This window comes from Syngnathus typhle, linkage group LG13 (genome assembly GCF_033458585.1).
Source record: "Syngnathus typhle isolate RoL2023-S1 ecotype Sweden linkage group LG13, RoL_Styp_1.0, whole genome shotgun sequence".
Lineage (NCBI taxonomy): Eukaryota > Metazoa > Chordata > Actinopteri > Syngnathiformes > Syngnathidae > Syngnathus > Syngnathus typhle.
The window spans coordinates 11,289,392-11,309,077 of NC_083750.1; the positions used below are offsets into that span (position 1 = coordinate 11,289,392).

The 19,686-nt window shown below is 46.6% G+C and overlaps 2 protein-coding genes across 4 annotated transcripts; both read right to left on the minus strand.

Moving 5' to 3' along the window:
- Positions 1–98: 98 nt before the first annotated feature.
- On the minus strand, positions 99–1,720 carry dynlt5 (dynein light chain Tctex-type family member 5). Of its 3 annotated transcripts, none has more exons than XM_061295441.1 (5): positions 1,564–1,720; positions 1,108–1,198; positions 924–1,003; positions 659–783; positions 99–580 (listed from the first exon to the last, which is right to left on the minus strand). In XM_061295441.1, the coding sequence occupies exons 1-5, from the start codon at positions 1,610–1,612 to the stop codon at positions 377–379; spliced, it is 549 nt and encodes a 182-aa protein (XP_061151425.1). In that variant the 5' UTR covers positions 1,613–1,720; the 3' UTR covers positions 99–376. The 3 variants fall into 3 exon arrangements, with proteins under 3 accessions (XP_061151425.1, XP_061151427.1, XP_061151426.1); XM_061295443.1 differs by lacking the exon at positions 1,564–1,720 and adding an exon at positions 1,291–1,407; XM_061295442.1 differs by lacking the exon at positions 1,564–1,720 and having other exon boundaries at positions 1,108–1,415.
- Positions 1,721–2,033: 313 nt separating this feature from the next.
- Positions 2,034–19,632, minus strand: sgip1b (SH3GL interacting endocytic adaptor 1b). The gene is made up of 22 exons (XM_061295650.1): positions 19,488–19,632; positions 8,487–8,550; positions 8,343–8,388; positions 8,051–8,107; positions 7,812–7,869; positions 7,528–7,703; positions 7,407–7,418; positions 6,890–6,914; positions 6,754–6,817; positions 6,513–6,583; positions 6,368–6,442; positions 6,239–6,301; positions 5,420–6,166; positions 5,127–5,248; positions 4,858–5,008; positions 4,672–4,783; positions 4,421–4,576; positions 4,204–4,336; positions 3,932–4,134; positions 3,718–3,782; positions 3,467–3,631; positions 2,034–3,385 (listed from the first exon to the last, which is right to left on the minus strand). The coding sequence occupies exons 1-22, from the start codon at positions 19,558–19,560 to the stop codon at positions 3,363–3,365; spliced, it is 2,661 nt and encodes an 886-aa protein (XP_061151634.1). The 5' UTR covers positions 19,561–19,632; the 3' UTR covers positions 2,034–3,362.
- Positions 19,633–19,686: the final 54 nt, after the last annotated feature.

The following is a 19,686-nucleotide window of genomic DNA, read 5'->3' on the forward strand; positions in this document are numbered from 1 at the left end:
TTTACTCTAAAGGTTAGGTAAAACTAATTTACTTATGCCCCTGAATTTCATTACAAATTGTGTTTGAATTCAGAAGCCACAAAAAAAAAAAACAGAGCTGTGTACCCAAATTTAATCATCATATTCATAAACAATATACATTCCAAATGTTTGACGTGATAATTTCTACAGCTCAACATGAACAAAACAACCCGTCTTTCTAAACATCACTGTTAAAAATGTACCAAAAAAGTATTGGCATAACCAAATTTTATTTTCAACGCAGTTGTCTCCATCTGCTGGTTAAGTCGTTAGCAATCAAAGTGAGTTACTTTTAAAATGAAGTAATCAGTAACCTAGTTACCTTTTCAAAAGAAGCCGGGGAACACTGCTTGCTTCACTCATGATAAACGGCATAGACACTGGCCACGCCGTACAGAGACGTGTTCTTTAAAGACCACGACGCAAAGGTGTCACTTGATGGGTCCCACAAACAGCGGCTGCTGACCTCCATGCTCTGCCCGGCCAGCTGGCCGATGTGGACCATGACAACCACCTTGTATCTGCGGATCATCAGTTCCTTCACACGGGCTCGTACCACCTGAAGGATGACATCGAGAGGAATGATTCCGTACGCTCAGCATAAAGCCTCGCTTTGCGATTCGTCTTTAGGACTCACCTCACATATGGTTTTCGTCATTTGCCGGGACCATTCCACTTCATATTGCTCTTCTTCCAAGTAGCTTTTGAGTACGTCCTTAAGTATTTGCTGAAGTGCAGGGGCTGGGAAACGTGTCTGAGGTTCTGTTATCAAAGCACACGGAGAATTAAGTGTTGTCTTGTGGTGCTTTTAGCTGTTCTGAGATGCGAGCCGACGTTCAGATGATTTTTTGTTTTGACGATAGTAAACAGATCGAATTTGGGGGGCAACAATGCCATCGTACCTAGCCGATAGGTGTTCTCAAATTTGACAGTCAATCGTTCATCGTGGTGGTCATCTAAGCAGGACACATTGCTCAAAGAACTGAAAGAGACAACAGATCACACTTCTGCAGGTTCTGTTGACCTTACTGAGAGAGATCAGAAAAAGATCTAGTCTCAAGTTGGAACGCAAGAGGGTCTACTCACTCCTTGGTCCTGCCACCCGTGATTCTCATTCCATGACTTCCCTCTGAAAGCCCCTTGCTGATCTTCTTGTCTGGTCTCTTGATCGCTTTATCTTTAAGCACATCAGACATTTTCTCAAAACAGAGCACAAATAGCAAACATAGAATGAAAAACAAAATTGCAAAAATAAACAGCAAAAGTCACGTTTCAAATCAGCACGTTTGCGATCATCTTGTAAAGCTGTACTTTTGTAAAAAAAACAAAAACAAAAAAAAACGCGTTAGTAATCCAACAGGCGTTTTCCTGTTTTGCGTCGTCATGACAACCGTAACTCGGGGCGGGCTTTCGTCACTCACGGAAATCGGGTTTATTCTTTTTTTCCCCGATAAAAAAAAAATCCTATTAGCAAAATAAAACATGGTCTTGATGGTCTAAGCGTATTAATCTTACAAGTTTAGTACATAATACAAAACATACATAATATCATTAACTTCTTCCATCCATCCATTTTCAACGTCGGTTGCATTTATGCTGCTCACGAAAGCCGAATGGCGGACTGCCTCCTCCACTGGATGCCAGGCAATTGCAGGGCACACACAGAGAGCAACCCAACAAATATCATCATCAGCTTTTATGCTTGATTTGCATGCTTTTCTTCTTGCAACGACGTGAAAGCGTCACGCTTGCGTCATTACCGTAACGCTCAGTGACGCCGCGTACCTCGAATCACAACAAACAGTATCACGGTTGACAGGCCTGACATGAAAATGGAGCAAGTTGAAAATGACATTAATATTCATGTGCTTATTCGTTTACATGACATTAAAACATCCATTCTGCACTGTTAAAAGTGTAAATTACAACAGTAAATTATTTTGAGGGGCAGAATTGTACATTTAAAAATGTAAAAAAAAAAAAAATGTACAAATGAGAGGGATAGATCGGTGCTATTTTCTTTTCTTTATTATCCAAGTCAAACAAGTCTTACATTATATTGACTTTTTCCACATGTATTTACTTTTCAAATCTTTGGATGGGAAATGTACATCAAATGTTTGCATATTCTGTGTATTTAAAGACGGACATCATGTTCTGCGCGAAAATCCAGGCAAAGAAAAGAGAATTTGAACGAGCTGTTATTACAGCGAGGCCTTAAATGTGAGGCAACATAGAAGATGGATAATACCAGATGTTTTGTGTGGAGTTCAAACAGGGGGACATGAATGACGACATGCCAGATTCACTGAATAGGTAGCAAACTTGAAGTAATAGCATGATTACACAATAGTACACAGATTGCATCGTGACCTTATGGACATGGAGAAGCATCGCAATGAGAGAAGTGGGGAGGGGCGATGCAGACTTCATGCGGCGCCGGACTTATTCGTGAACAGTAACACGTACTTTTGTACAGGGAGCACACAAGATAAACAATAGATGAGGAGAAACGCTTTCGTTCCAGATAACCTAAGATCCTTATGACGTCAACAAACAAGCACAAACGCATATCCATCCATTTGCTGGGAGAAATATTTCAAACATACTTCTCCGTCTACACTTTTGACACTTAAATATTTCAATATTGCTATTAGAATTATTTTTTTTGAAACATGAAATCAAAATAAAAGCCGTCACAGCAGGTACATAATACGTGTGCAGTATCTGTTTTTGTTTTTTTTCCCCTACAACACATTCATCACTTCTTGATGTCCTTGAGTACAAGATATTATGAAGCGGCAATCAATTTTGCTAATCGAGGATTACAACCTCCCTTTTTCCAACATATGGCACAACCCTTGTCGATCTTAAGGCTCACGCAGACATTCAACAAAAACGGTGTGTGTGTGTGGGGGCGGGTCTTTCATCAACCATGCGTCGCAATATTTCTTCTTTTTTTAAATAATCTCTAAATGAATAAATTTCCATTGGAAAATAACCCTCCTTATCATACAATTTTTGTACATTTTCCACCCTGTGGTCATAATATATCCTCTATTATCTTTTACAATAAATTTACAATGACAAGTTGGACAAAGTTAGGGAGGTTTGGCTGAATCACTGTATGGATCCACTATTAAGCTTCCAGGAGTCAATTAGGATTTCACTCCTTTAGGGCCCAAAAGTGTTTCAAGTAACAAACTACGTGATTTGCATACACTCAGCAGCCATCTTTCTACTGATGGATTCTGTAAAGTTTAAAAGGGAGTCATTGTCGTCAGAGGCAAGAAAAACAAACAAACCACGGATTCCCCTGCTTGTGTGCATAGGCGGGTCCACTAATTATCTGCCAAATATTTCCCTGTGGAGTAAGAAATGTTTTTAGTCAAGCACAATGGTTGAAAGCGATTTGAAAAAAAAAGCCATGCGTTCATCGTCTGACCTGCAGCGAATCTCTTCTTAATTAGGGAGAGCCTGTAGCCAGTGCCGAGCAGTTGGATATCGCAACCGGACATAGTGCTGCCCTCACTGGTGAAGTGAACTGTCAGCTGGGAGGGTTTCCACGGACCCTCTGTCATCTGGAAGCGGCCCAGCAGAGCCCCGACTCCTACAGGACACCAATGCAGCGAGAACAGATTTCAACATCAAATGATCACGTGAAAGAAACTCGAAAGGATTTCAAAGGTAACTTACCTCCATTTTCAGACCTACTGGAAAGGCTGGGAATCTTCCACTGTATCATCTGCTGCTCTGGATGCCTTCAAAAGAAACAAATCATCGTTCCCTATTGAAATGAACGGAAGTGCCATTAATCCGTTCCGTTATTCTGTTCAACTGTACTGCAGAGGAATTTTTACAGCGACGTTACGTGGAGTGAATAAATACGACTGATGGTGAAAGTCCTCACCAGGTGGCAGGTGGGACCATAGCTTGGAGTTTAGCTACGCCTCCATCCACAGGAACCAGAAAGTGGACGTTGTGAAGCGGCGCCGGGGTCACCATGGCCTCTGCGTTGTATTTGTAGTCTATCCTCAGGTCCGTGGTGTCGGCATCGCCGCGCCAACTCACGGCGAGATTAAGAGGAGTGGACTGGATTCCATCTGCTGACACCTAGAACGCACGGATGGATGTTTCAACCAAGGCTTTATTTGTTGGATGCATGGAAGGACGTATAGATACCTGATATTTGATCATATCCACATTATAGTATGTCGCCTGGGGCTTCTGCTCAGCCACTTTTTTAAGATGACTCATCAAGTTTTGCATGTTCACCCAGAACTGCTTGGTCTCTACGCTGTCTGTTGGGGAATCACTGAAAGGATCAGAAGAATAGACACCATTGAGTTTTTTTTTTCAATGTAGGGAGCATTCTCCGTTGCTGTAGGTTCATTCCTACCAGCACAGCAGCTGTGGATTGGGTAGGACCTGCTCCAGTCGGGTGTAGTTGCCGATACTAAAGATGAGGACGGGTTGAGTCGGGTGGCTGGCGAAATGCCTGGTGATGCCTGCCGGGAAGGAGAGCACCAGTTCCCCGGTAATCTTCACCACACATCTGAAACAGCGGGCAAGAACGAGACAGAAAACGTGCAATTCAAGAAACTGATTCTAAACAATCAGATTTGGCCACCGGATGAAGTGCGGGCCTACTTGGTGGGGTCGGCGCCTTTGAAGTAAGCGTTGATGGTTTCTGTGAAGGCCGCTGCCACTGGCAGAGTGTCCTGAGGTCCCATGGTAAGCGGGCTGGGCCCTCTTGAACACCCTAAATGGCACAAACACACCTAAGGTAGAAATACATTTCGACATAGCGGATTTGTCGGAGCAAACAGAGCGTACCTGTGTTGGACAGATTGAGGTCCCGCCCTAAAGTGGGTGTGGACGCCGCGCTCTGCGACGTTATGGAAGAGATGGAAGAGGAGCTCTCTGCCCGAGCCAGTGGGGCAAAAGGTGGAGGGCTTCCAGACACAGAAGGACTGAAGGGCGGAGTCTGCAATAGTTTGATTTACCCGGTAAAGGATATGTTGTGATTCTATTTCATAGGGAGTGTATTTTTTACAAAATGTATGAATGCAAGGTCAAAGGTCAAACCTGGGCGCAACACATACCAGGTCTGGGGTGGGTTTTCCAGGGGGCAACTTTGGCCGCGAAGAAGGCCGCGGAGGAGGAGGAGGAGGGACCGGACTGCCGCGAGACTGGGGGGTAGCGCAGCGGGCTGGTGAAGATGCTCCTGAAGCACATAGCACCTTAGCTTGAGCTACCTGAGATGCTTGTCTCAGCAAAGTCATTTTAGAAAACAGTATTCCCGTCATCTTTTAACCACACTTTGGCTATCAAAGCGCTAGATGGGAGTATTTTCGGAACTGTTAGGTCGGTCCACCACTTGAATCCTCAAGCCTACCTGAATGAGGCCCAGGGGAAGACACAATGGATCGGTACGCGGTGGGATGAAGAGGAGGCGGCGTTCCGCGGAAGCTCGCCGTTAGCTCTCTTGGTGAACCCGTCAAGTCTGGGATGTCGTCTCTCAGGTGCAGCGCCTCGGGCGTCCTTTTCCCCCCTACTCCCCCCAAAAGCAGCGGCGATGTAACTCCTGTTCGAGGAGACCGTCTCTCCGCTGGCAGAGGAGGCACGGGACTTCTTGATACTGGGGAGGGCGAGTAATGCGCAAACTGCAGCACCTCCTCATCAATGGCCTCCTCGTCAAGGCAGACAGCTGGCGAACTACTGGGCGAGAAGTAAGGGGGCAGGGGAGGGGCCGGTTCATCCGGAGGAGGAGGTCCCAACATGATGGAAGTGGGTGAGTCCGGTGGCGTGAAAGGAGGCAGAGAGTCAGGAGAGACGGCCGGAGGTGAAGGCGGAGGCTCGTTGGGAGGGGGTCCCGGCGAGAGACGCGGGGTGGAGGGTGTGGACGAGGGGGTGTCCGGGGCGGGAGAATCTGGTGGAGGGGGCGGAGCGGGCTCATCTGGTGGCGGAGGTCTGTCATTTGTGAAAGTAACCCATCTGGCGGACGGGGTGTCTTCAACAGCGCGCGGGCTACCAAACACATCGTCCAGGTCGGGCGCCGCCGAGCCTTGGTGGGATGAGGGCGACAAGACGCTTAGGTAGATGGGGGCGGAACTGCAAGTTGCTCTTCTGTTGGGTAAATCGACTGCAGAAAAAAAAGAAAGAAATGACGGCAAACATGGACAAGCATTTTTCAATTCCATCCCAAATTGTTTACCTGCAGATTGCGAAGGATAGCCTTGACTCCGCGATATGTTCTTGGGAGGGAGCGGAGGAGGAGCTGCAATGACAATTCAACACGCCTGTTAACATTTCGGTAATTGTGAATATTTCCACACCAGCTTACCTCCCGTCGGGAAACTTTTGCTCAAAGGCGACTCCGACCTTGGCTGAGATCCTCCCCAGACATCAGCAGGAACCACTGAAGAGATGATGACCAATGTTGCCTCTGTAGTAACTTTTTTATGTAAGCATGTGATACTGTACGATACCATCATATCTGGCATATTGGCTCAGTGTGGGCAGTCTGAAGAAGGCGGGGCTGTTCTGCGATAGTCTGTCACTGCAAAAGTAGACAAGTCTTTAAGTCGGATTCGTTGGGATGAAGTGATTTCTTCATGTTAGCACAACAGAAAGGTCAAAGTTGGATGAACACGTCAGAGTAGAAAAGCTGCTCTGATATTCAATGTAATCAAGTTGCTTCCTTGAGAAGAGACAAAAATCAAAAATGACCTTGAGGTGTCAGGGGCAGGACTTGGCGTGGGGGTCGAGCGTCTGGGTCGAGCGATCTCTTCACCTGGAAGCGACATAAACTGGCAAATGAGATTGGGCATCAAAAAGCAAACCGATGCAAAATGGATGTACTTACATGACAGGTGCCTCTTTATCTGTCCCTGTAAAAAAACAAACAAAAAAAAAACAAAGTGTGTGACTTTAAGACTATCTGGCTGTCAGTCGTGTTACATTCTGCACCGCGGAAGAGACGAGACGTTTGGGGAGGTCAAAGGGTGAGCGCACGATGCCACAAACTCACCGGGCTGCGTCTCTGAGACCAGCAAAAAGGAAGAGAGAACACACCTGGGTCAGAAAGTGAGTGACAAATCAGTCAAACGTACGTCAAGCGAAAACGCCACACACTGTTCCTTTTTATAATGCAACGTGACACACAAGAGATGAGAAGGACTCATCATGAAGACTTGTGTGTTGGTTATGTTTGTATGCATTATGTCAAGCTGCCCGGGTTTATTCACCGACAAGGTATGAAATCATGCAAAATGAAGTGCGGTTAAAAAGGTCATTTGTGGCGAGCACCACTAGGGGGAGACTCTCAAGGAGATCTCATGCAAAATGAATTGTAGTTCAAAAAAAAAAAAGTAAGGCCTTACCGGACTTCTCTTCTGCGAGATGAGATAACAGACATGAATGCAAAAATAAGAAAAATGGCAACAAAAGTCAGTCACATCATTTTTTTAATGAAATAAGAGATTTGTTCCCGAGTTGACTCACCAGAGATGGAGAAAGCGCCAAACCTCCCACTGAGGCTTTGAGCTCATCCACCGATGGAGGGATGCATTTGGCACTCTCAGTCACCAGGGGCTTGATCCTGATTTGGAACTTTCTCTTGCTTTCTTCCTCGTCCTCTGAGTCGCTGGAGGAGAAAAACTGCTTTCCTGTGGACGCTGGTCAACATTTGTCAAGGACACAAGAAAAAGGGCTACGAGACAAGTCATGCTGGTTCCCTTCCCGCTCAGGGATGGATAAGTCGTATAAAAAGTGGGCAAAAAGGATATCATCACCTTCATCGCCAGGACGTTGGCTAAAACCTTCCTCGTCCACATCGGGCGATGCCTGGAATGACAGCGACAAAGTTGCTAAGAACAAAAATTCTCGGCAGATTTAAAAATAATAAAAAAAAAGCCTTGATATTAGAATGCTTGTGAAGGCTCGCTTCATACGTGCGCTGGGAAGCAAAAGTGAAAGAGGGAGCAGCAAGACAAAAAAAAAAAAAAGGGAGGCATTGAACACTCACGTATCTGTCCCAGTCAAACTCTCCATAGAAACCATTGGGTGCTCCGTTAGTCTTTTTCTGTACAAAATGACAACAGGGAAGGCAGACATCACACAAGTGTCTCAAAGAATAAAGCAAAGGAAAAACATGCAGGAGACACCCAGCAAATGTGACAGCTCTTTTTTTTTTTTTTTTGGACACTAAATGCAATCAAAGTGAATTGGAAGTGAAAATAACAAGCACTTTGGAGTTTGCCATGCTGGACAGACATATAGCCAGACAGAAGGGGGAGCAAGTCGCAACATATACACACGTTTCTTTTCTTTCCACTCGCACTTGCTTCTTTGTCAGGTGAGTTCCTGTTTGAAATGACAAGAGAGACAGAAATAGCACCACTATAAACGCTGGCCATATTTTTGCAGTTGAGTATTCCGCACATCCATACCAGGTAACTTACGTGGTCTCTGCATCCTTGTCTTTTTTTTGTAAGCCCAACACCTTCCTAGTTCGTTTTTTCAGTCCTTGTGAAAGAAAGACATTTTGAGAAGAAGCTTTACGCAATTATGAATTAGTTTATTGCTTCAGCGCCGAGATGCCAGACATGGACAAACGGCTTCTATCGCAAATGAAGCTGTGCAGACTCCACAATCCACTTATGAGCCGGAAAGGAAACGCTGATCAATGTGCTCACTTCATTAGCGTAATATGGCAACTATGGCATGTGGCACGACCTCCACCTGCTGCTCTATAAAAGGAGTCACTTTGACAGCTTTCACATTGGGCATCTTGGTGGACTTGTAGGAAACCAGCAGGAGGCCGGGATAACTTTCAAACTCTTCACTACTCGTGTAAAACTAATCATCAGCATGGGAACTTCAAGACGATTGAGAAAGTGGAAACATCAAATGGCGGATTGTTGCGACGTCAAAACGGGCTTAGAACACGAGAGTGTCTTCAAGCTCGGGAAGTACACGGAACACCACGAGAGACTAATTGCAGGTCATTTGCTAATTTTAGCTACCAACCATTTGCATGTCAGCACTGGCGTGGTATGAAGAGGGGCAACTGTCATTAAGCATACCATTTAGCCATGGCCATAGTTTAGCATTTCAATGTGTGGCTACAGTTAGCCCAACACAAGTAGGTGCAGGTTACTGTTTGTAAAAACATTTACAGTACTCGGATAGGACTGTGCAGTGACATGAGCAGGATAACATTGCACCAGGGCACCATGTTTTTTTTTTTCCTCCCCTTTTCCTTTCACCGCACCTCACTAGCCTTGGCGTCCCTCGTTCATAGCTTGCCAATGCTCAACAAAGCCGCCAGCGTGCTTCGCAACGCACAGTCCGGGCGTCCCGAGTCGTCCGCGCCGCATGACAGAGTGCGTCGATGAATTGGGTCCTTGATGGCCCAGCGAGGGGGCAAGGGGAGGACGGACGGACGGACGCAAGGGGTGCGAGACGGGCGCTGCACACGTTACCTTGCATCATGGTTGCAGATTTTCATCCTACACCGCCGCTGGTGTGCAGATGGACACGAGTGGGAAATGATTCCAGATGGTCAAAGGATGCCCGGGCAGGGCATGGCTAATTGCGCGCGGTTCCCCCGGCCAAACGCGGAGGTTGACTCCCTCAGAGGCCCAACTCCCGTATACAGAGATGAGAGGAGGGGAGGGCAAGGGAGAGGGTGAATGACAGCAGCTGTGGAGGACAGCAAGAGAGAGGAAGAGAAAGCCGTGGGGATAATCCTGGAATAAGGGGCCCGATCGGTCCTGGACGCCCCAAGCGCCAAGGCACGCAAAAGCTGGCTCGGTGGAGAGATGCTGAGGATAGGAAGAGGGGGAACACGGAGCGCTCAGGAGAGCGAGGAAGACTAAGACGGAGGGAGGTGGGAGGGAATGGCTGCTTTGCTGATGTCACAGCTGCACTAAACCAATCCTGGCAGCCGTGGTCACATGGCCGCTGTCCCCCGATGCCTTCGGCTACCATCTGACAGAAACATCAGCCAAATGCATGCAGATTACACATGGATTCAACCACTGACTTCTTCTTTGGAAAAATAAATTGACTTACTCATGTTGATATAATTGTAAGTAAATCACTGTCTAGACAAAACTCAAGTAAACCGACTTTGAGAATGCCTGACACAACAAGCGTGGAGCAAACAATGTGCGTACATATTTAAAATGAAAGTTGGTTCATTTCTTTGACTAATTTGCCTCATCATCAAAGCTGGGGGTTACAAAAATCCATTCTCTTCCACCCCAAGAACACAACTGTATATTGCCAGCAATCAGAATGAAATACAGTTGAGGGACACTCGAGATGGTCACGTGAGGCATGCGCTATGTAAGGTCATTTGTGAAGCTAAGTCAATGAGCTTAGCGAACCTGCAGTAACAGAGCAAAGGCACGCCCCCCCCCCCCCCCCCCGTGTGCTTTCCTGAACAAGCTCCTTACTTACGTAAGATGTCAGGACAGGGTCAGAAGTCATGCCAGCATGGATTTAGCAAAGGAGAGTATAACCAAATGAACTCCAGAAGCAGAGAGGGCACCAACGACTGCTGAACTTTGATACACAGGACAAGTGGTGGAGATGATTGGATGGATGGATGGACAGATGGCAGGAAAACAGTGACTCTCAAATTGCTTGTGTGACTACGTACATTGCAAATTGTATTGAGTCCATGTTGAGTTCAGTCAAGATGTTTAAATCTAACACCAAGGGCTCAGCAGAGTTTCCTTCTGACCTCTTTTGTGTCTTTTAAAGAATGAAACAACCATATGAATGAAATGAAATAATTGAATGAAATCAAATAAACCCTCCATTTTGTGTATTGGGAAGGGAGTAAGACTATATTAATTAATACAGATATAAAAAGGCTATACAAGGTCATTTTAAAGAAAACTGAAGATATTTCGGTAGCAAACTGGCCTATTTTCCCTGAATCATAACTAAATCTTGCAAAGCAAATTATGACGTAAGACGTAAGTCTGCTTTTCGCCACTAGACGGCGCAAAAATACTATTTAATCAGTAACGCCAGCCTCCGGGCGTCTCAATCGTGTCGTCATTCACATTTCCCACATATTTGCTCAGAACCTGTCCAAATTTCGTGTATGATAGGTTACCCTGCGCGTATACGTATATATTTGATATATATATTTAGGGCAATTTTGATTTGGATCCAATGTGCGTCAAAAGGTGCTCGAGGTTTGCAGGTGGATCAGGAGGTGGCAGTGTTTGTCACCAGTGAATTAACCAATTGTCTCTGGGTAGAAAAGGCGGAACGAGGAGAACAGTGGTGAGGAGAAAGCTGAGCTCAAAAAGATGATGTAATCCATTAAAGCGACATTCACACCCACAAAAAAAACAAAAAAAAAACGCCATAGACGACACAAGGTTGTTGTCGATAAAAAAACCCAATGCAGACGGCAATTCAAGGATGCAACAGGATCTTGGGGTTACTGATTCTTAAAAATGCTTGTTTTCATTTCTACGGGCAAACATTTGGAATGTCAAATGCCCATAGGGAGGGAGAAAAATGACATCATTTGTGCTCTTTATAGAGCGATATTTATATTTGATCAAGCGCTGGGTTAAAAAAAAAAAAACATTGATCCAGACTGGTGAAAACTGTGGATCCTTCCATCCATCCATCTTCTTGATCACTCCACCTTTTTAGGGTCATAAGCAAAAGGCCGTGTCCCAGCTGACTGTGGGCGAGACTCAAGCCACATTCAAGCAAGAGTCAAGCCACTGTCCAGCCAATTGGCAGGTCATATGTAGACAAGCAACCATTCACACTTTACTTCACACCTAAGTACAATCTCGATTTTGGAATGCAGGAGCAAGCTGCAGTACTCGGAGGAAATCCCCACAAGAACAGGAAGAACATGCAACCTCTATTAGGTGACGCAGATGTTAACCACGAGCTCAAATAGAGTTATGTAAAAGTCATTTTGATGTTTCGGTTTCTTTCTCGAAATGCAAATTATTAGTTTAGGGTTACTAAAGAATTATCATGTCAATTTGAGTCCCTTCAGCAGAAATGCAGTTTACTCTGCTGTATATTTTTGTTGCACAGAGAATCAGACCACACACACACACACACACATTTACAATCACGCACACACACATGTACACACATGGAGAGATGTCAAAATGATGGTGCGCACAAGTGGTGCTACACTCCTCGGCTGAGTCTTTGGAATGCAGCGGTGGGGGGGGGGGGATCACTTGGATGGCACGAGGACGAGCGCAAAGTGAGCTTTTGCCACTCACTTAGTTATCATGACTATAGTGAAAATCTTGGTACGATAGATCATCATGGTAGACTTCATTTTTGCAAATAACAACAATACACAGCACCTTTAGGACTTAATAGGGGTCAGGGCTCACCAACGTGGAGGCGCCTGTGGGCATCGGGGTGGGCAGAAGGTAACGGCCAAGCACCACGGGCTGTGCTAAAAATAGCTCACTAGTGATTTCCTAGGAATGTCATAAAAGTGATCATTTGAACACTGGAAGAGATTTAATTTAAAGAGGTGTTATAAATTGATATTTATTTGTGGGGAATCACATAGATGAATAGGATTCATTCTTAATCAAAACATAACATTATTAAAGGCAAATGTGTCGGGAGGCCCCCTATCTTATTTATTTCCACATTGGGCCTCTTGGATAACACGGACCTGATCAAACAAAGCAATTTGATGGGCATGAAAAGGGGAGACTCTGGATCTGCCTTGTTTGCATATGACCTCAGCTCCGACGCCTCGGGCTAAACAGAAACACCATCCATTATGAAGCGTGGTTAACCGGCTCCCTCCCAAATTACAGTGACGCTGGGCTCCCATTTGACTGATTTAGCGGCGTTGCGGTTCGCCATCTCATGTTACCGACTGTAATGGCGAGATGCGCTCACGCAGGCTCGCCTCCCCTTGTAAAAAGTCGGCAGGGCATTCTGTCGGACGTTTGCTAGGTCCCGAGCCAAGCGCAATCGGCATTTCGAGATTACTCGTAGCTCAATTGACGAGAACATTACGGTGTGGTTTCTCTAGCACGTTAGCGACATCGGTACGATGCGATTGGAAGAAGCGGCTGAAGCTTTGAAGCCGCTGGCACCAGTCTTATCGTGACAACGCCTCGGTCGCGTTTGACAACGCTGCTGACGGGCACGCCTCTCTTCCACGTCAGCCAGACATCTGCCCCTCTTTAATGCTGCACTTTAACCTCGCGGGCTAAAGATAAGTTAACCTTTTCAACCACGCCGTCTCCTTTTAGCACACGTGCGCGGCATGTGAGGCTCAAATGTTGGAAATTATTTTACAACGGGTGTCTGAAAATGCAAACGGCTGCAGTATTACATGATCGGCCCACGCTCACTGAGGGATCGCCCGGCCCGCCGTTTCGGGCCTATTTTTGGATCACGTCGTTCATTTATTTAGCTTGCACGCTTCTCTGGAACGAGAGGCCACGGAAAACGAAGGGCTCGGAAAGGAAGGGGAAGACAAAGAAACGACCTCGTGCGTACGTAAGGTGGGGGAGACTAAGCCTGAGAGCGCCAAACGGCCAAAGCTGTACTGAAATACGACGAGGGGCGCAACTGTGCCACCCGAGCGATTTTCTTGACGACTTGCGGTTGAGTATTGCATTATCGCATTTGCTTTACAAAAACGAATCCCCTCCGACAGGCGTCATTATCAAAAGTAGAAGAGAAGCTTAAGAGGCCTTCAACCTTCAGGTGACATCCTCGTTTGATGACAAAGATCCAAGCCAAGCACTAAACTCGCCTTTGTCTTGACTCCGGCGTCTTCGTGGTATTGGGCCAAAAGTCAGTCCAAAGTTACGACAACAAGCCTAATCGGTATTTTGGAACAAAACATATTCTGGTACAAACAGCAGCATGTGAATACGGCGGGTGGACAAGAGTGAGGGTTAACCAAAAAAAAAAAACTTGGAGATATGGAAAATTTTCTATAGTTGGGGCATTTGGAGTGAATGGCAGGCACGCTATTGGACTTGGTCGAGCAAATCCCACATGAAAATGACAAATGTGCAAAGGTTGCTCTTGGCTCGCTGATGCACAATCTTGTCCGGAGTCCCCGACAACTCAGGGACAAAGTCAAGTCCGACAGAGAATGCCTCCTTAACCTTCTGGGACGTTGGTGGCGTTTAAGCGCCAACGCACGCTCGGGTTTGTGCTGGGATGCTGCCATTGTGCGGAGAGAGCTTAACGCCAAAAACTTCCTTAAGACCTCTGTAAGCAAATAGCACTTGCATGCGTAGCAAGGGCGCGACTTGCGTGCAGGACAGCGGTGGGTGGTTTGTTTTGTCAGCAAAATGTCAATCTGTCTTTGTGAGGTTATCCCATATGATCTCCCTAAATGCACATGGCTTGGTAGCCCATCTGCTTGGCAGTCAAGAGCTCCCCCTCCCAAAAAATCCCCCCCCTCCGCTCCCCCGCCACCCTGGTCCGGAGGTCTTGCCTTTCTACCTCCCACTGAGAGGATATATGAAAAAGCAGACAAAGCTTTCCATTCTCTTCCTTTACTGTCAAATTTTTGGATCAGTGTAATCCTGGTATGGCAGCAACACGTGCACCGCGGTTCGCTTGCTCCCTAACGACTAACTTGAGAAACAAACAATGTGACAAATCTTGGTGGAAACGGACATTGGGTTGAATTTTTTGCCAGCACACGCACTCACATCGCCTGGCCCGTTCCCAGCATCCCTGAGAATGGAGCAAAAGCTCAATCTGGCTATGGCCTCGGGCAAGAAGTGCGTGGCGAGCCCGGCCGGCGAAACGATACGGACACGTTGGGCTGGCACGCACGCCAGCGACTGTAGACCAAAACTCATGTTGCGTGCTAACTGGCTCCTTCCCTCCCCCCATCCCCTCACGCTACCCCGCACTGCAATTATACGCATGCTCCCACCCAAACATGCAAGAATAGGCCTTCTCAGTCAACAGACAAAACGAGTCATTCTGTCCTCAAAGCATGACATCATGAGCGTTTAACTCCGGCGAGAAATTCAAGCTTAATTTAACTTTTGTCGAGAAAGGGGGGGGAAAAAAAAGTGCCGCGTGTTACCGTGGCGGAACGCAGCCGTGGTGTGAACAGACATGTCTACGTTTCAAGGACAACACTAAAAAGTGGCTTTTTTTTTTTCGGCCTTCTGTTTGTGTGTCCAAAGACATAAAAAAAAGTTGAATTGACTCAATTTGATCCTATCAAGTGGGTTGCACCAAACAAAATCATCAGATATGCTTCGACTTCAAAATGCTTCTGGACCCGAATCATTTTATTTTCCGGAACCACTTGACAAAGTAAAATGGAGTTCATTCAAAACAGCATCATATTTATACGTTTATAATAGGACTATGTTTTTCAGTTACAGGAACGCATGGGAAAGGATCTGGGAGAAAAGTGGGAAGATTTTCTGGGGGCTGGCAATTTTCTGAAAGTTTCTACTTGTTATTGCAGTCGTGGCATCTATCAAACTGCTGACAGCTATTGTGTCAAGCACACCTCACTCTTGAAATCTCCCTGGCAACAGAGTCCTCTCTCCTGTCCTTGTGGCTCAGGGAAGGCTCCTTCATAGCGGGCGAGCCACATGAGTGTGCAGTACGCACGTATACATGATGGGAGTGAAGCAATGACAGGAACCTTAGCCCAGCGCGCTCGTGGCAACAAAGAGGCGGCTGGGTTTCATTGCAGAGCCTCCCTCTCACTCTCCCACACGCTCATAAATAACCATACGGGCTCTCTGCCCTGGCTAGGGGGAGAAAAGAGCCATTTAGGCAGCTCCACTCCTCTCATGCCTTGCAAGTGACCTTTTAGAAGGGTCATTCGGTAGAACCACGGCCCCCTCTGACCTTCTCCCCACCTCCTGACACACACCTCTCGTTCTCTCCTGGCCGACCTGAATCATCCGTGGAGAGAAGACACTTAGCAATCTTGTGTCATTGCGCGGAGGCGTTGAAGAGCCAGAAGGGAGAAAGCTTTCCAAGCTCGGTCGTGGAGCATGCGAGATGGCGGCGCGGGTCAGAGGTGAAGGGCACGATATGGGAGGAGGGGAATAAATCCTGTATGATGAGCAACAATGGATGCAATCCCTGCTGACAATGATGCCATTGTGGGCTGTTGCTCGCTTAGTGTGTCCTGGATCTGAGCCTAATAGAGTTATAGTGCTGATAGCTGCGTAGCGAGGAGACTATAGTGTCCTTTTCTATGAAGGAGCCAACCGCCTAGGAGCTTGAAAAGAGGTCTCAGCTTCTCGGTTCTTCGTTGGGGCGTGGGGGGGGGGGGGCACAGCACATGACTCACTTTTATTTCAGCACATCTTTGGGAATTGTCTCTCCTTTTTGGTACTGCCATCCTTCCATTTTCTAAAACTTATCCTGTGCAAGTTCATAGAAAACCAGCCCATCTGATTTTGGGCAGAAGGCAAGGAGACAGACCCGCCTTCAAATTGCCCGACGTCAGTGAAGTCAACCACGACAAATTCGTCGGGAGGAACCGTGGACCCTGGCACCACGACATAACTCTGACATTTACTGTCCTTGGTAACGTGGTGGCCTGCCACGAATTCCTGGGTTGTCACCTCCGTGTGTTAAGTTTAGGTTGTGGCAGAAAAGGAGTGACAAATGATGAGCGGCGGCAGGCTAAACTAACTCCGAGGACGGAAGGGGCTGGATTTGGCCAACAGGCTCAGACGGGCTGACACGGAAACATTTGGAAAAAAAAAAAATCCCTTTTTTCCAATTTGACATTCCCTACAGCAAACATTGGTTTTCTGTTGATTTGATTTTCTTACTCGTTGGCTTCTCTATGACCTGGTTAAAAGAACAAGCTATGTTTCTTCCCAGGCCCCAGCTATTTGAAGCTCATAGTTTTGGTCATCTAAGATTTTCAAGTCCATTCAGACACTGGCCCCGCTTACATTTCCACAATGACAAGATCCTGGGGGCCAGACCATAAGCGTCCTCCACTCTGGCCACAGTTGAGTTGCCTCTGGCAGGACTACTGCATGCTTTGTGTGCTGGTTCTGGCCACCAACCAGGGAAACCCCGCAGTCTTTCCGCGGTGAATGCCGAACACTCTGCCAAGACCATTATGCAGCCCTTCAATGGCCGCCGTGAATAGCGAGCGGCACACTACAGTACGGCGGATTGTTAAGACGGGCAATTCACCCTGGGCTACATTGGGAGACCATGACACATATATAAACACTGGTGAACTACACTAATCCCCGATATGCTTCCTCTGTGTTGTGTCTTTTCATGATGGACAACAAACAAAAGCAAATCCAGATAAAATGCGCCCTACATAGACAAATGGGAAAACAGTTAATGAATAGCGTTCCTTGACACAGTTAGTGAGCTCAAGCATTACTCCAAAGAGCCAGGAGATTACGTACTATCAAAATTTGGTGGCAGCAGGAAGCCTATCACGTGCGCATTTAACACTCTTATGTCGGGATTAATGTTCATAATTTCCCGACAGCGTTAACAAACAATATCGCAGAATGGAGGACTTCCAACGAGCTCGTTTTTCCATACAGCTAGATCTTTTCCTTTTGCCTTGTTGACAAATGACCTCCATCTTCTAACTAGTTGTCGACGATGGTTAAACTCTTAGTTTTCAAGGCTCATTGGCGTATTGCAGTTGTGGGCATGGAGATGAGTCACAGCTGCCGGCAGGCCTCTCGTGTTAATCTTACGATTAGCTCGCAGTGATCCCATCAGGACTGCCGAGATCTGTGGTGAAGAGCCTATAGGTTTATCCCAAAAGTGATCCGTCGCTAACGCTAACCACAGCATGCGCAAACGAAGCACCCAAGCGGAATGCGAGGCGCACCGAGAATATCCCGGCTGCTTCCAATACTGTTTGTAGGGGTGACATGCCTCCAGAGATCATCGCCTGTCCTCGCCCCACATATCTGGAGCAGCACCGGCGCTGTTGTGGGTTAAAGAGTGCGGTGGTAGAGAAATGTATCACACGGGTCAGACCCAGGAGTTAAGGGGGCAAGCGGCGTGCCCTCCTGACACAGGAGGGGGGGAGCTGCCAAATGACATGCTGTGACAGGCTCCTCAAAGTGGGAACGGCACAAAAGCAAACACTAGCGCATTGTATTTGCACGCAAACGTTCACACGTGAGCGCAGCCGTCCGACACGCGGTAACACCTGCTGCGTAGCGAAGAACAAATAAGCATACGTCTAGTAACTCAAGGCGCCCAACATAAGGGTTTTCTCAAGATTTCATTTAATATGCCTTTGAACCAACTGTGACTGAGAGTCATTGTCAGCTAGCTTACGCCACAAATACTCTCTATTCAGGCCCAGTTGGTTTCGAAGGTTTCACGGGCAGTAGACGCAAGGAAGAATCATCTGACTGGTGGGAAAAAGGAATGCTGGAGGCAATTACCTCCCTGACTTTCTGTCTTTGGGTCAAAAGGGGAGCAGCCATAAACGCACGGAGACCAAGCAGACCTTGTTTCACTCTCCCTGAAGCCACAAACATCAGCTGGGGGAAGAGGCCCTGGTTGTTTAGATTTACAGCACCGTGTCATTGTGTTTCATGAAGGAACGACAACGCTCGTGTTCCGTGGACGTGAATGCTAATATGCTGGCAAAATAAAATGTTTCCAGGTACTCTTGATCACTCTGTAAAGCCACTTGTTTGTTCACCTGAGTGATAATTACAAGCAGCGTCTCACACACACACACACACACACACACATGCGCAAACGTTGACAATTTTGCTGCTGAACGTGTTTGACAAGCTCAACAAGAATATAACACGCACCAGAACTACGTAGACGACACCACTGAGACAAAAGAGCTAAACCAAAAAAAGCTTCCGGGATGTTTTAAGAAAAGCTGAAACAATAAATTGTTCAGTTATAACAGTGCTTCTCAAATAGTGGGGCGCGCCCCCCTTGGGGGGCGCGGTGCTATTCCTGGGGGGGCGCGTGTGACCCTGGGGAACAGGCTTTTTTTTTGGCAGTACTAGAATAAAGTGTAATTGCGCGTTTACTACAGCAGGGGGCAGTGGCGCTCTCATTGTTACTTCTGTCACGTTTGCGACAGTGCAACATTTTACGACTTACAAGACAAGTTAGGATAGTCACGGTGGGGAGGGGGGGCGCGAATAGTTTTCTTCTTGCTAGGGGGGGGCGTAACAGAAAATAATTGAGAAGCACTGAGTTATAATAACATGCATGACATGTCATTTTGATTCTCGCTTTACAGTCATTTGGAGGCACTTGAAAATGACAGAAAACATACAATTGGTTGTAATGTTAAACAGAAAATGAAAGATGTGTTTATATTTGAAGATTCCTCCCCGTCTATTACATTTTTATCTTTCATTCATGCTGTGCAAGCCATTTTCAGCTGTCACGGGTTGCAGCAAGTTGCGAGGATGTGAATGAAACGCTCTGGAACGTACCATTCAAGTGTAGGGGGTAGATGAATTCCAAAACGACATTGCCGTTGGAGAAATAAAATGAACCTCGACACATTTGAATTGGAAATCTTCTGATTAATCCCGACAACTAAATCAAAGCATAACAATGAGTGTTGCGTGTGGTTGTGAAGCATGCATGGAAAATAACTCCCCTACCTTGACAGCGAGTTGGATCCCTCCA